The 16,071-nt window shown below is 38.0% G+C and overlaps 1 protein-coding gene across 1 annotated transcript in view; it reads right to left on the reverse strand.

The window, feature by feature from the left end:
- Positions 1-16,071, reverse strand: part of fn1a (fibronectin 1a) — a 51,294-nt gene that overhangs the window by 26,670 nt on the left and 8,553 nt on the right. The window contains exons 10-33 of the mRNA XM_032567338.1: positions 14,222-14,377; positions 13,988-14,116; positions 13,308-13,451; positions 9,180-9,301; positions 8,893-9,061; positions 8,583-8,768; positions 8,360-8,488; positions 8,186-8,275; positions 7,113-7,307; positions 5,749-6,030; positions 5,381-5,644; positions 5,167-5,261; positions 4,439-4,607; positions 4,258-4,344; positions 3,965-4,156; positions 2,956-3,228; positions 2,159-2,273; positions 1,976-2,052; positions 1,798-1,887; positions 1,416-1,682; positions 1,213-1,329; positions 559-717; positions 303-458; positions 1-103 (exon numbers count right to left, since the gene is read on the reverse strand). Coding sequence (XP_032423229.1) covers positions 1-103; positions 303-458; positions 559-717; positions 1,213-1,329; positions 1,416-1,682; positions 1,798-1,887; positions 1,976-2,052; positions 2,159-2,273; positions 2,956-3,228; positions 3,965-4,156; positions 4,258-4,344; positions 4,439-4,607; positions 5,167-5,261; positions 5,381-5,644; positions 5,749-6,030; positions 7,113-7,307; positions 8,186-8,275; positions 8,360-8,488; positions 8,583-8,768; positions 8,893-9,061; positions 9,180-9,301; positions 13,308-13,451; positions 13,988-14,116; positions 14,222-14,377 — 3,766 coding nt within the window. The remainder of the gene's footprint in view (positions 104-302; positions 459-558; positions 718-1,212; positions 1,330-1,415; positions 1,683-1,797; positions 1,888-1,975; positions 2,053-2,158; positions 2,274-2,955; positions 3,229-3,964; positions 4,157-4,257; positions 4,345-4,438; positions 4,608-5,166; positions 5,262-5,380; positions 5,645-5,748; positions 6,031-7,112; positions 7,308-8,185; positions 8,276-8,359; positions 8,489-8,582; positions 8,769-8,892; positions 9,062-9,179; positions 9,302-13,307; positions 13,452-13,987; positions 14,117-14,221; positions 14,378-16,071) is intronic.

Consider the following 16,071-nt stretch of genomic DNA (forward strand, 5'->3'; position numbering starts at 1 on the left):
TTCACCACCAAAGGAGAGCTCTCACCATTTTGACCGAGAGCATTCACACTAAAAATGTATTCTGCAGTCGGCATCAGGCCTGAGAAAGTGAACTCGGTTTGATCTGAAGAAGAAAACCAAAATGTAGCAATTAAATCTCAACTCATGCTAAAATAGCACATACCATGCAAAGATATTTCTGGAAGTTTTCCATATTTTGTCAGGTTTGTGTATTTTGTTATGATGTTAAGCAATAGGCGAACACAGAGTCTTGTTGCAAATACATTTGTTAGGTACTGAAAAAGTGAGTTCAAACACTATACCTGGAGCCACCACTTCAGTGAATGACATCCCTTGTCCATTTCTAGGGGCCCCAGTCACCCTGTAACCTTTGATTGGACCCTGAGCAGGACTCCATCTCACTGTGATGCTGTTGTCGTTCACATTTGTCACCTCCATTTCAGAGGGAGAGTCCACGCCTAATAAAGAAAAAGAAAGAGTTAAAGAAAGAAAGACAGGGTCTCAACCACAAAAAGCTTAATTGCCACTCATGTTAGTGTGTCTGGTGTGTGTGCATACCAGTCCTGTGTGTAACGTAGATGGGAATGCTAGAAGCAGGGCTGTCTCCTCTACCTGTCACAGCATAGACTGTGACAGTGTAATCAGTACCAGGCTTTAAATTGTTGATTGTAGCAGTTGACTTGGTGCCAGGCACAGTAAACTCCTTAGTGTGACCACCTGAGGAAAGCAGTGAAAGTGTCAGACAATTTTTTAAAAATATGCAATTTTATCTTCAGACCTTTTTGTCAAGCATATAAAAAAGAAAGACTAATTAGAGACGTTCATTTTTCCTGATTAAATCACTTTTAGGTATGTTCTCTCATTTGTTTAAACATTTCGAACTGCTGTGAATTATAATGAAAACTGATAAGAGTTACTTTAAAAAAAGTAGAAATGTGTAACACCAGTAACTGTGTTTATTTTAAAAGACTTCTCTCAGTAATAAATCAAACTCAATTTTTACGGCAAAATAAGTAGGTTACATATTTGCTGCCTAAATACTGGCATGCTTTCATCAGTTCATGAGAAAAGACAACTCTTTAGAGCCCTATTCCAAGTTGGGTCTGAACTCTTAGTTTTTGTAACTTTATTCCAAGTGTGAGACCCCAATCAGCATCTCTGCTACTAAATTAGTTAAAATATGCAATCTTTTTTTAATCAATTAGTGGTCACCTGACTCTCCGTGAGTAATCCTGTAGTAGCGCACTGTGACTGGTGGTGCGGCCCAACGAACAGTGATACTTGTCGGGGAGGAGTCAAGCACTTCCAGGTCAGTTGGAGCATCAGAAACTGGACAAACAGTAAAATACTACTATTAACATCTTTGTGGCAATGTGACCACTTAAAATATAATAAAATACATCCTGGATCCATACTTGTTTTCTGTGTCCCACTGAGTGGGAGGCTCTCTTGTAGTCCGCTCACAGCATAGATGCTGACCAAGTAGTCAGTATCCGGAGTGAGACCAGTCATCGTAAAGTGGTTTCTTGAAGGTGGTAACCTCTCATCCTTGGCTCTTCCACCACTAACCATCTGATAGCGAACTCGGTATCCAGTGATTCTGCTTTGGGGAGGTTGCCAGTGGATGGTGAAGGAGGTTGTCATGATTTCAGAGAAACGCAGGCCAACTGGTGAATCCAGAGCTGAATACAACAAAGGACGGATGGAGATAATAAGAAAAAACATGTCCATTATGCTTATGCATAAGACAGGACACAAAGGACACTGGGAGTTTATTTTTTTAGAATCTCAAATCACCTGTTTTCTTGATACCAACAGCAGGTGAGCTCTCTCTCTGCTCGTAAACACACACCACTCTCACCAGATACTCTGTGTTAGGCAGCAAATCTAAGAATAGCAAAAAGATCAAAATTAGAAAATGCGTCCACTTCTGTATTTGCATGTTCTTGCATCATCTGCGCTCAAAGCAACTTACTTCTTAGCACCACTCTATTTGTATCGCCTCCAACACTGGTTTCTGTAATTTCATCTTCATTGTCAATGGGGTGGTATCTAAATAAAGAACAGTACAGTGGTCAGGGTACAAAAACAAATGAAAAGGCCTGAGATATGGTAAAATACTGTTCAAAAATGCTCAACGTTTTGTTTATTCTCATACCTAATGATGAAACTGTTAATGTCGGAGGTGTTTGGAACTTGAGGAGAAACCCATGTGACCTCAAGACTGTCTGGTCTGATTTCACCAAAATTCAAATTAATGGGGGCTGGTACAGCTATTAGAGAGAAAGATCAACTTAATTCAGAGTGTAGCAAAAAAAAAAAAACAAAGTGAACACAGAATCTGTTGTTACCACTAGTCAGAAAGTTGTGTTTTTAAAAAGTGACAACAAAAAATGACAATAACAAAAAGAAAATGCAAGCGCAAGAGTGAAACTATGACATTATCATATTTTGTCATATGAACAACAGGGTTTATGTGTGAGTCTGACATTTAACAGCCTGTCTAAATTTAAAGACCAAGAGGTAATAAAAACGTTTTAATTGAAGCCAGATGGTTCACGCGTACATAGAGACACAAAAGCTTATTAAACTAACAACGCAGCATATAAAGCATATAAAGCAATTTCCCCAGAAACTTAAAAGGTTTTTTGTTTGAAGTTCCAGAAAATTAAAGCTGCCTAGAACATATTTCAATCTGAATATCTATTACTTTTTAAAAAATATTGTTCATGCTTAAATATAGTGCAGACAATTATTTTCTGAACCTGGAGATTATATGTTCACTAAGATTTTGAATGACAGCTCAAGTATTTAATATTACAAAATGGGCCTTGCATAATTTAGACTAAAGTTGGTAAAAATTATAGTTAATGGAACAAACACTGGATTTAGAGAGAAAATCTGTCAAATAGGCAGAAAAATCTGAGAAATCAATACATAAGCAGGAAATCTTACAGGTTTGTTGAGTGAACGTGGTGGGTTCACTCTCGCCGTGCTCCGTTACTGTGGTAACGCTAATGTCGTAGTCGATTCCAGGTTCCAGTCCATACACCATGTACTGGCCAGTGGTAGGCGTGACCATGTCTTCAAAAATGGGAATGGTCTCACCAGCTGCAACGACTGTGATCTTGTACCCCGTAACGACAGTGGTGTCGAGCGGCGACCAACGGAGACTGATGGTTGTGTCAGTCACTCCTTCGAAGGTGAGGTCGGTCAGTTTTGGGACTTCTGGATGGGTGGGAAGAGGATTTCGGAGAGGGAAAAGAGAGAGCCACAAACAACAGGACAATACAACAGGCAAACATAGACAAAATGGGAGAGATTTGAGAAAAGGGAAAGAAGAGAGCGCAAGAAGCGGAGGTTAATGTGAGTATCAGATATTCTCTGCTTCCAGCATTTTGATCCAGCAAACAAATCAAATGGATGGAAGAGCTAATGCAAGTCAGCTTCTCCTCATATGTACTAATGATGCAATGCAATTGCCTCAGAAGTCGGAATTCAAATCTTGGAGAAAAAAATTCCTCTCAATCAAAATATATTTCAGTTATACGTCTGAAAGCCAGCAGAAGTGGTCATTTATTTTGTTCATGGCTAACTCCAGTTAGAAAGGCAAGACATTAGCAATGCAATTCTCAGAGTTCTGTGCATGGCAGCCATGTTGGATCTTGAGTTTGGGGATTGTAATTAACCTCAAAGTCTCCAAGCCAAATTTTTTACTTTATAGACATTTCACTTCCTAGAAATTCCAACTTCAGAGGATAAATAGAATACATCATTTATCTTTAAGGCTACTCAATGAAAGAACTTCATTGAACATGTAGTAAGCAGCTTTTATCGTGTGTTAAATGAAAAGGAAGTGGTATTTTAATAAATCTTGCAAATGAAAAGAAAAATAGAACTTAAAAGAAAAGGTACTAAATTCTGAGAAAGCTTTTTAGGACATAAGGAATTTTTAGAAACGGACCTGGGGTAATGACAGTTGAGACAGGAGTGCTTTCCATGTCATCCTTCACCGTGACAACACTGACATTATACTCCACCCCAGGACTTAGGTTTTCCAGGGTGCAGGAATTCTGCCCAGCTTCCACAAATTCCTCCAGGCTGTTTCCTTGTTGCCCGCTGGTGGGAGTGCATTTCACTCTGAAGCCTGTGATGTCTAAATGGGAAGAAAGTTAAGTTCATATTTGGAAACAGATCTTAAAGCATGTTTCTCATCTGACCAATTGTTGGTTTAATTTCATGGTTTTCAGTGTGTACCTGGTGTGTTTGGTCCATTCCACTGGACGGTAATGTCACTGTTGGCTGGGTTGGACTCCAAGTTCAGATTAGTAGGAGGAGACAGAGCTAGATTTAAAGGGAAAAATATGTTTAAGTAAAATAAAATGTGGTAGAGGAACACAAGACAAAATTGGAAGAGTAAAAATTTACGTATACATACGCGTGACAACATGCCGAGTGATTGGGGTGCCTTGCTCTTGACCATTGAAAACTGGCTGGACACTGTAGGTGTACTCCACTCCAGGAGTCAGACCAGAAATATAAATACTTCCTGATTCAGAGATGACGTCTCTGGGAGCTTCCCCTCCCAGACTTGGTCGGACTGACAGCTGAAAGAAAAAATGCAACAGGAGTCAGGAACACAGAGGTTAAAGAACCAAAGGTTGGGGATGCGAGAGGTAAAGGTCAGAGATCAGCGTTTTCCCAAGCAAACTGAAGTCAAATAAATATTCTCATTTCTGTCGTAACACGTTCTGACCAATCAGATACATTTCTGAGCTCCAATAATTCTAAGCGTTGTGATGTAAAGATGATTGCAGTGATAGTGATAACTGGACTGCACTTTCCAAATGTAATCTAAATCCTTTATATATATAGTTAACCCCAAAACCTGTGGTTGTTTCTAAATAAATGGAACAACAGACTTCTAAAACTTTTAATTAAACATTAAGTGCTGTCCATCATATATAAGTAGGATGTATCCAAAAATAGATATTCGGGATGCCCTAATATTTTTTTAATTAAGGAAAGGTGGACATATTTCAGCTAAATGTTGAAAAATAATGTACATCTGCTTTTCTATTTCCAGTCATTCCGCTAAAACTTGCACCCATTTAGTTGATTTTGATAAGAAGTAAACTGAGCATTTTCTAATAACATGGCAAATACCTTGTATCCGATGCGGGGAACTGGAGACCAGGAGATTACTATGGAGGTATCTGTGACATCTGTGTTAAACTGAGGGGCATTACCCATTGCTGAGTCTAGAAACAATCAGAAGGAAAGTTTGTTAAACCTTTATTCAGATATTATGAAACAACAATAGTTTACATGTCAAGAATCCTATCATTAATGAAACAAATACAACATTTCCAGTACTTACTAGTAGTGAAAATGGCAGTCTCTCCAACACTCAGTGTATTGTCTTGCTCTGAATGCAGCGTGACTTTGTACTCTGTGTCCGGTCGCAGGTTAGGGAGGGTGTACTGTGTCAGGTGGGCAGGAAGGCGGAGCTGTATGGGATTTGAACCTTCGACAGTCAAGAAGAGAAGATATCCAGTAATTTTGGCGCGCGGTGCATACCACAGCACTACTGCTCTATTCTCTGTAATGTCGTTGAAGTGAATGTCTGTGGGGGCATCGGGATCTTAAAAGAGAAAAATAGGAGATGTCTGTAAACATTGTTGGCTTTAGAAGCACGGATTTAGATGTCTTTCAAAAGTTTTTCTGAGTATGATTCATCAAACTCACTGGTGGCATGTTCCCCAATTAGTGGTACGCTCTCCTTTCCGTTGTAAATGGTGTAGACAGTGAAGCGGTAAAGTGTGCCTGGATTTAGGTGTGTCACTTCAATGTAGGTGTTCTGGTGCACAGGCAAAGTCATCTCACTCTGTGGAGAGCCTGAATCATCAACAGGCGACACAGTAACCCGGTAACCCGACACGCTTCCGGTTGCTGGACTCGACCAGGTCAGAGTGATTTTCTTGTCAGACACCTCAAAGAACTGCAAGTCAGATGGGGAATCCACTTCAACTGTGAATTAGAAAAACCAAAAAAAAAATGTTTTTGCATTTCCCAATCACATAAAACCCTGCTGGTCTATTTCTTTAAACAAACCCTTTGCAGTTTTCCAAACCAACTAACACTTGTGCAGTGACACAGTGAGTCTAAACCCTTAGCTTTAGATGTACTATTTGTCGTAGAACATTTCACTAATGGTTTCACTAAAATAAGTTGCAACACTGGTGAATTTGCACAAGCTAAATGATTTAAATTCTTGTTCCATACATGATATCACACTCTCTCAACTAGGTCAAGGACTCTCAGTGCATCACACATACAAGCGTTCTCAAACTTCTTCAACATCTGGTCCAAATGCATGTTCAACTTGGCAGACTGGAAAGTTTTACACAAATCCATTGAAGCTGAACAACCATGGAACAGCTGTGAACTCAGTGCCTTCTCTTTGCATTTTAAAACTCTTCCCAAGTCATGTCCTGACCTTAATACTTTACAAAATAAATAAAAAAACAACCACTAAACAGACCACAGAATGGACTGCAGATTGATCCAAGAGCAATAAATCACATTTACAGTTTTTTAGACTCTCCTCTGTGTATACACAGGAAAGACAACATTCCTTCACAGTTAAGCATTTTTGGAAACGTCACACTAACTTGTTGTGTTGAAAAAGAAAGATTAACAATTTTCACCATAGTAAATTCATTTAAAATACTCATTGTGTGGTAAGGACTTTCAGTGACCATTTGTAGAGAAATTAGCACTAACATCGGTATTGCCAATGCCAGTCAGTTTTAAACACTTCAGTATCAGTCCCACAACTAAAACTGACCTTATATGACTAGTATTTCTATCTTGTTGCAATTATCAACCATTAGAACATTATTATGATATTAATATTGGCCAAAATCTTCATAATGGTGGATCCCTAAGACCTTCTGAAATGGAATTTAATTGATTGATGCATATTTGGAGGGTCTTCGACCCATTTCATTTACAATTACACAACAATCTCATTTTTCACATATAGAGTGATTTCCAGCTGTCTTTTAAACAATAATTTTAAAATTGGTAATACATGGTGTTTTCTTAACCTGGCAGTGGTTCCCCAGTAGTGTTGACTTGAACAAAGAGAGGTTCACTCTCCAAACTGTCTTCCACAGCATAGATGCTGATGTTGTAGGAGATTCCTGGCAGGAGGTCACTCAGCGTCACAGACGTCGCAGTATCAGGAAGGGTCAGCTCTGTGCTTTCACCCTCCTCTGATGGCATATACACGACACGATATCCTGCAAATAAAAATAATATAGTTGATTTATGGTAAGAAAACCGACCCACAGAAAAGTACTAGACTCAATGAGGTTTCAAGATGTACTGCAGTCTTAAAACATCATGTTTAGTTTAAAACCATCACTATTGCAAATATATATATAGATCATTCTTTTAAATACAATTTTTTAAATTATCTTCTTGATCACAGTTTTCTGTTTTGTTTTCTATAAATATTTGGTACTGTTTGTGATTAAATCAAGATTCTCAAGATATTCACAGACTAATGCTTTTTTTAAATTAGGATGCACTGAATTCATCTTGAAAGCTGGAGCTTGAATCTGTAAATGAAACCAGACCTAAGATGAGCACATTATAGTATAAAAACCAGCTGTATTGTTTCGGTGCCAACTGCTGGGATCAGCACAAGCCAATAACAAAATTTTTCTCTGTTTCATGTGTTTCATCGCTAAGGGAACATGAACACAAATAGAGCTTGAACTGTGCTATGAGTGCCTCTAGTTTAGAGAGATACTTACTATCAAAAGGGCTGATAGAACATATCTGCAGCTTTCATTGTTTATATTAAACAATCAGCCACACTGTGAGCTGAACTGAAAGACCTCAAAATTAAGTCAAATTTCAAAATCTATCTTCATTCTTGATGCATGTCTGGGAATTTGGAAATCTGTGTACAAATATACGGAATATCTGAGGCTGATCTTAAATAGTGAGAATGCCTGTATGTGCCATTTGCTTATGTTTGAATCAAAATAAAAAGTGCAGGAAAACAGTTTAAATATTATTGTGGTCATATTGAAAGTCAATATTGTAAGATAAATGTTCTTAACATGTAATTCCATCAGAACCTCATAGAAACCCATGCCTTGTAACATACCAGTGATGGGAGCCAGGGGTCTATCCCAACTGATCACAATGGAAGTATCTCCCACCTCCTCTACTTCATGCTCCTTTGGAGCATCAGGTGCTGAGTAATAAAAACAAATCCTTGACAACCTGATATATATAAGATCTGAAAAAGATGTCTTGCATGTTGCCTGACTCTACCCACCAGTTGTTTGTGAAGTAGTAAGAATGAGGTTAGTCTCTTCTCCCTCTGTGACCTCGTAGACGTTAACATTATATTTCCTCCCTGGCAGAAGCTCATTAATGTTTACTGAGGTGGCTGAACGGGGCAAATCTGAGGGGAGGGAAAAACATATGGCAGTGAATTAAACCAGATAACTCTACCTTGAAAGGGTTTTAATATAAATAAATTTTGTCATTCCACTTACCTAGGACAAAAGGTTGTCCAGTTCCTTGACCCTGTTCAATCAGCTCATACTCCACCCTGAAACCGGACACGGTGTCGGAGGCAGAAACCCAGGAGACAACGAAGCTGTTGGAGGTAATTTCTGTCACTGATTCGGAGATCTCAACTATGGGGGGAGGAGGGGTGGCTTCTCCATATGATGGAATCACTAAAACAGAAGAAAAGACTTGTTTAAACATTATTGTGGCAAATGATAAATAGAAACTAAAGAAAAAAATGCTATGGAGTTTTACACATTCAGTTATCACTGAGATCCATCTCCTTTAACTCACATGATCCATAGGTAGTGGTGAAGTCGAAGCGCGTAATCTCTCTGTGTCCAAACCGAAGCACACTGATCAGCTGGCCCTCATATGTGATCCCGGGTTTGAGGCCAGAGATGGTGTAGGAGTTAAGATGACCAGGAATCGCGACCTCCATCCAGGGGCTAATTGTGTCTTTCTGTATTAGAGATATTTTAATCACAACCCCTAGTTAAATATATTTATACGTAATCAAGCCCATTAGATTATGAAAGTTTATTTTTGTGATTTCCTTTGCTCAAATGGAAGAAACTCACCACTCTCCATTTCAGGATGTACTGGGTAACATGTGCTGATGATGGGGTGTTCCACTGGACAGGATGGGAATTTTGTTGGCCTCCAGACTCTGCGATGATTACCTGAACAGGACGATGGCCACCTGGGGTAGGAGGAGTGCACAGAGAGGTGTAAGCAGAACTGCTCTTGTTGTTAAAATACAAATCAAGAGGAATTACCAGCGACACATAGGTAAAAAAACAGTATCTTTATGTAATGCAGCTAAATCATATTAAGACATTAAAAAGGGGAAAATCTACTGTATAGTGGTATCAGTTAATGTCAAACACCAATCATTTTACTAGACTGCAGTCAACACAGAGTCAACCAGTGTGCAGCTGTGTTTTCCTGAACAAAAAAAAGTAGCAGGCTCCCGTGAGATTCCTGCACAGATTTCCAATCCTGGAGGAGAAGAAACTTCTGTCCCTCTTGTTCTACTTTATCTATTTGGAAACACAGATCAAATGAGAAGAATTATATCTAACAATTTACGATTTAAAAAAGGAGTATTTTTAAAGCTTGTTCCTAATTTTTTTTTGACGAAATATCTTTACATCAGACTATTTAACTCATACCTTCTGAAGCTCATCAATCAACCATTATTCAACTATTCCTGTGATTATTTATAGGACTAAAACACATACATATTTCAGAAGTTCTTGGGGGAGGAAGTTTCCAGTTTATCTATGTCCAACTTGCATGTTAACTCTGCAAAGAATTGTTGAAAATCTATCCCAGAAAGACATGTCAATATTTGTAGGCTGTTCAAAAATGAAGTTGTATAAGTATAATTCTTTTATTTAACTCATTGAGATTTAAAATCCTGATAATCTAAGGATGATCTGGACAATATCATCGGAAGCAGAAAAAATGTAAGAAGCTATTTATTAAATTCATTCAGGATGCTACTTCTAAAATAGAGACTTTATCAGATAACAGGAAGGCCTAATGTACAACTGTAAAATGTGCTGTATCTTGTCCTTTCTAACTTAAGTTTCAGGCTTAAGCTAAGGATCAACATCCTCTAGGAAAAACACACAAAGATTGATGATAACAATTGCTAATGTTAACCACACTAAAGCGTTGCACAATATCCTAAAGACAGTCTACCATGTCAATTGTGTGATTCTGAATCAGTTTTCAGATACAAAAACATAGTAAAAGTCCACTCTCTCAAATGTCATATCAACTCTACTTCAAATTTATGGCCACATAGTTTTCAATCCTGTTAATCTCAAGTTTTGAAAATAAATCTGTAAGACTGGAGATAAGAACTAAGCCACAGCACTGATTGGTGTGTCTTTATTGCATAATTTAGTCTCTAAGTTCAAGCCAAACAGACCTAAACAGCATTTAACAGCTTTTCCAACAAGGAGAGCCTGTGGGAAAACCTTTTAATTGTTGGTCATTATTCCACCTGATAGCACTCTGGAAGGATTTGTGGTCTGCTTTCCAAAACAAATGGCAGACCCAGCTAAGTTGACAGAGGAACCAACTTGGTCAACTTGATATCCCATGATATCATGTTTCCTCTTTGGATATAAGAAATAAAACATGATATGAGAAGCAATTTCAAAACTGCAGCCATTATGAATAACTAAAAGGGTATCAACTTGTTTTTAATGCAAGCAGAAGTCATGTGTTCAACAGACTCCTGACATAAGCTGTGCAGATACAATCTGGTAGCTTCTATAAAGAACTGGGGTTTTCTAACCATTTTTCCAAACAGCAGACCTGTAATAAAAGTTTTTGAGCAAGTGGCTTGGTTAACCAGATGCTGCTAGCAAATACACAAACCTCAAAAACAATCTGGGACCAATTACTGCCTATTACAGACCCACAAAGCCACTGGCCAGGGTAAGGGTTATGCAGAATCACATGGAGGACGGCCATTAAAACAGATGCTTGCTTGCAGCTGAGATACAAAATTTCAGGCACAGTTTCCCAGAATTGCTTGTTGTGCACACCTTTATAGTGCACAAAGATACACTCTTGCATCCTCACTATCCTCCTGTAGACAAAACATTCACCCTTGATATTCAGGTGGATGAACAGCGTGCGATGATAAGGAGGCAGTAAAAGGAAGCGTTAACGGAAGTCATTCTGATAATAAAAAAATGGTTTGAAGATTAAAACCACCAGAGGCACGAAGAGAGGAACAGATAAAAATCAGCAGAACATTTTAAAGAAGATTGTATCAACCTGCTCAATTAGAGGCTTGTAAAAACTTGAAATGTGAAATAAGAAAAACTACAACTTTGGCTTCTTTTTTTTACCTTTTACAGTGTTTTGCTTTCTAAAGCGACCAACTTACGGTCTGGAAATCTTGCTGCCTTTAAATCTGCCCATGCAGTATTTTCCTTTGTAGCACACACATGCACACCCCCACACACAAAAAAAAAAAAACCCACACACAGCACAAACTTACAGATGGTTGCTATTATGGCCACTTGTGACAGAGAAGTGGCTTACATTTTACATTTGCCTTCAACCTGTTTCAGCAAACAAGTAAATGTAATATTTCTTCACTTAAGACCCAATAATTTAAATCTGAATTTGCTTCTTCAACTTTTACTACTTTGTGTGGTATTTCCATTTTACTCACACTTTTGGAACAATTTTGTATATCTAAAAGTATAAATCTATACAACAAAACAATCCATGCATCTTCTTTTTTACTGTCAGGAAATATGTATGATAACATGAACAAAACTACCCAAATACTGAGAAAAATGTTAGAAATGTAAGAAATCAAACCATGAAAAAGACATTCTAAACTGAACTGTGATACTTGAGATTCAGTGTTATGTGACTCCTGAACAAATGTGTAGATATTGAAGATTTGAGGGTACCACGTGTGGTGTGGTTATATCCAGAGTCATGGACTGGGGCGTTTTAGTACAGCTGTGGCAACAACACAAGCATTGAACCACATGCTGGCAGGAACAAAAGCTCAAAGTAGGGGAGTGTACTTGTAAAAGAGGAAATGACACCCCCCTCCTATAACTGTCTGCTTCACATCAAAGTCAAGGGGTTCATATTCAAGGTGGCTGAGACAAACATTTTTTCTGTGTTAGAGTTCAGTTTGCGAATCTGGAAAAGAATTGTGCTAAAGGTGACTTGGGTAAAATTGTCTGATCTGTCCTAAACCATTTCAAGAATGACATCGAGACAAGTCAAAATAAGTAATTAATAAATTAATTGCATAGAAATTTAAATGCAATTGATCATTTCCATTAAGATGAATAGCATTTCTGAAGGCCAATTTTATGTGCAGAAACATCATGATCCCAAATAATATTTGGGATATTATTGGAGGAAACTGAAATATCTTCCAGTTCCAGTGTGGAACTGGAAGATAGTTTCTGTGTAAAACTATTTTTGGTTTATTGGTCTTTGAGAAGGCGAACTTGCATTATTATGTCATTAGTAATAAACTAGTTGAAAATAGTCTGAGACCAATATGATACATTTATCCCAAGAATTTCTAAGAAAATTTATCTTCCAGCAACGCTTGTTATTATGACATGTCTTCATGCGTATGCATGGACGATTTGATGTTTTTCTACATTTTCATGTACTTCATGTCAGAGCATGCTTTACTGCAGATGTGCTATTGCAATTAAAAAACTAAAAGGTGAAAATGTCAGAGAGCAAAGAGCTACAACAGTGTATGTCTACACAAATGTAGCTGACAAGAGAGTGACAGCTGCCCCATGATGTAGCATGACATGTAGCAAACTAACCCACTTCACGCCTATTCGTCAACTCAGCTTAGCAACACAAGCTGACACATCCTTAGAAACACAAAGCAACAGCAGCAGGTTGAGTTTGAATTACAATGCACCCCCCACTGTTTGCATACATCACACCAAGTCAAACGAAAGCATCTCAGCATGTAAACATGAAAGCATTACGCGACAGAGGTAACTCCCATCTGACCGTCTTACTACTAAAGTTTAACCAAGTAGAAAATCCTTGCAAACATGACACACATTTGTCTTCACTCACGTCATCCCCACACAGCATCTGAAATACATTACAGAACTACAGTGTGTGTGATAAAGTGTGTAAAGCATAATTATAAGGCTTTGAGAGAAATATCTTACCGGGATATGACAGCTGGGGCTCGCATCCATGCTCCGCAACACCGTTGCCATAACAAATGCATTTATACATGACGCCTTGGATAACTTTGTCCCAAGACTCTCCAACCTGGTAGATAGTTCTTGTCTCTGGGTCCTGGCAATGGTCTGAGAGCAAAATAATAACAATCAGCAACCAAAGTAATGTTGATATCCTTTAGTTCTACAAAGAAAAACTGTATTCTAGTCTTTTGAAATGGACTTGGTACTTACTCAGTTTTTGATGTTGTTGCATTGCCTCAGTTTATTTATTTATTTATTTATTTTTATTTATTTATATTTATTCCACTCAACTCTGATTTATTCATTTTATGATTTAATCTGTATAAATTAACAAATGGCAGCAGACTGAAAAGATAATGATAAAAAGATTCCCTAAAAATGTTATCAACTGAAAACTTGGCATACACTGGATCACTGGACTTTCCATGTTGCTGGATTTAACTTTCAGATGCTCCTCATTTACTATCATGTCAATGTTCCTCTTTTTTCCAGTGGATAGTCACTGAGCACTATGACAAGGTATGTCTTTAAGAATTCCTTTGTTGCTATTTTGAAACCAGTTACGTCCACCATGTTGACTTATTTATTAATTTATTAGGTAGCAAGTTGCAGAACCTGAAACATTAAAGTACTAAACCCACCGATTGCGTCACACTTCCAGCGACCGCGGCCCTGTCCAAAGCAGGTGCAGTTCATCATGTATCCTTCTTCATGCTCTTTGGTGAAAGTCTGGTTAACCTCGTAGGTCACACCATCCACAAGACAATGCTCTGCAGCAAAGATAAGCAGTAACTTGACGTAACCAAATACCAAACACTTTTCAATGTGTTCTTTGTTTGTAACTATGTCCATTCAGAAGGTGAACTGACCCTTACCTTTAAGCTGGGAGTAAGCGATACAGCTCCATTCCCCTCTCCCATTGCCGACACAGGTACAACGCATCATGTGACCTAGGACATCATGTCTCTTGTCCCACTGGTCACCTACGCGGTACATCAGCCCCTCGCTTGTTGTGCACACTTCTTCATTTGCTAAAACACCCAAATAGCACAAAATACAAAATCAATCCATATCCTCAAAGATCTTCAGTAAATATCACAGGAAATATCACCCCATAATTATCACAAAGAGTGATGTAAATACAACAGTAATAAAAATGCCTTGGCACAGAAAGGAAAATTTGATTAAAAGTTAGAAACAGCTGTCTTGTCTTATCACGTGTGACTGACTGTGTGTGTTCACCACATGGGTTCAGTTAATTAATAGAGTGAGTGTCAGAGAGAAAGTTTCCAAGTGTGGCTACAACAAGCAGCGACCTGCCCTTAGGTGTGTGAGTCCAAAACTGTGTTATTAAAATGAAGTTGGAGGCACACTGGCTTTATTTCAGTTATATTGTGGGTCCTAGATAAAAGAAGGAAAACATAAGCATATGGTACAAAAATTACTGAAGTAGAACAAAGCTTTCATTGTTGAAACTTACTAATTGATCACATGTTTAATTTCTTTGCAGCAGGGGAAAGAGCAGACAGAAATTAAATAAGGATATTAATGAGCTTGCCCTGCCCGGACCAATTTGCAGAGAGATGTTTTATATGGCAGTAATGTCATCAACATTACTATATGATGACTCATCATGCAGCAATGAAGCCCCTGATGGGTAAATAAAAATAATAAAGAAAACAAACTCCAAAGAGGAAAAGTGCTTTTAGAAAATTAAATAGACCAAGTTTGTAGAATTCATAGCATTTCAACTTCTTCTGGCTATTTACATAGGTATACCTCAGTAATTTTTCACTGGCATATAAATTAACTTGGAAATGTAAAGAATATGGATTAAAGTTGCCAAAAAAAAATTCTGGTGATATATCAAACATCTTTTTGTACACAAAAGGTATTTTAATGTTCTGTGTGTTATGAATGAGGACAAAACGTTTCACTAACTATATTTGACGTGAATAATAACCCAAACTCAATGCTATTCGTCTATTAAACCTCCCACGGTACTAGCGCGACACTCAGGAGGTCAGACAAAAAACATACAAAAAAAAAAAACTTGTAAACACGAGGTCAGTGCGACCTTACCAGACTGCGCACAGAGTGAAAACCTTTCCTAAGACTGAGGGATGGTCAAAAGCACCAATTGGTTTGTTTTTTATACATTATCATTGTAAAAGCATAAACAGCTCTCTTTCAAATGTTGGGTTTTATGTATTAGAACCAGAACCACAAGAAGAAAAGTTCTGTTCTTTGAAAGATTAATAACTCTAAACCTAACTGTGTCTGTCCCAGCAGACTGTGCAATGCTCAGAGAAATTGCAAAAAAAAAAAAGAGAGAAGAAAAAAGGCTCCTTCTCAAACTCTACAGGTTTCAGTTAGCCTGTTAAATTTCAGGAAAAAAAAATATTTCCAAAAAAACATCTAGTTCTAAGGAAAGAGCAGCAAGAGCTATTATTTCCTTTCTAAAACAAATTGGGCAGCATGCTTTAGGTTCAAAGTTTGAAAAGCATTTGAATGAACCTAACAAGATTTGGAACAATGTCCTGTAGACAGATGGGACCAAGGTAGAAATGTGTAGTGAAAACCAAACATGGTATTTCAACCATGATCTCCTCTGTATACCAAAATGCTGCAAAGTCAAATGTGAGGCCATCTGTGCAACAGTTAAAGCTTGGCTGAAGTTGGGTTATGCAAGCAATGACATAATGTACAAAGAAAAAAGAGCCAA

Source organism: Xiphophorus hellerii, chromosome 7 (genome assembly GCF_003331165.1).
Source record: "Xiphophorus hellerii strain 12219 chromosome 7, Xiphophorus_hellerii-4.1, whole genome shotgun sequence".
NCBI classification, from domain to species: Eukaryota; Metazoa; Chordata; class Actinopteri; order Cyprinodontiformes; family Poeciliidae; genus Xiphophorus; species Xiphophorus hellerii.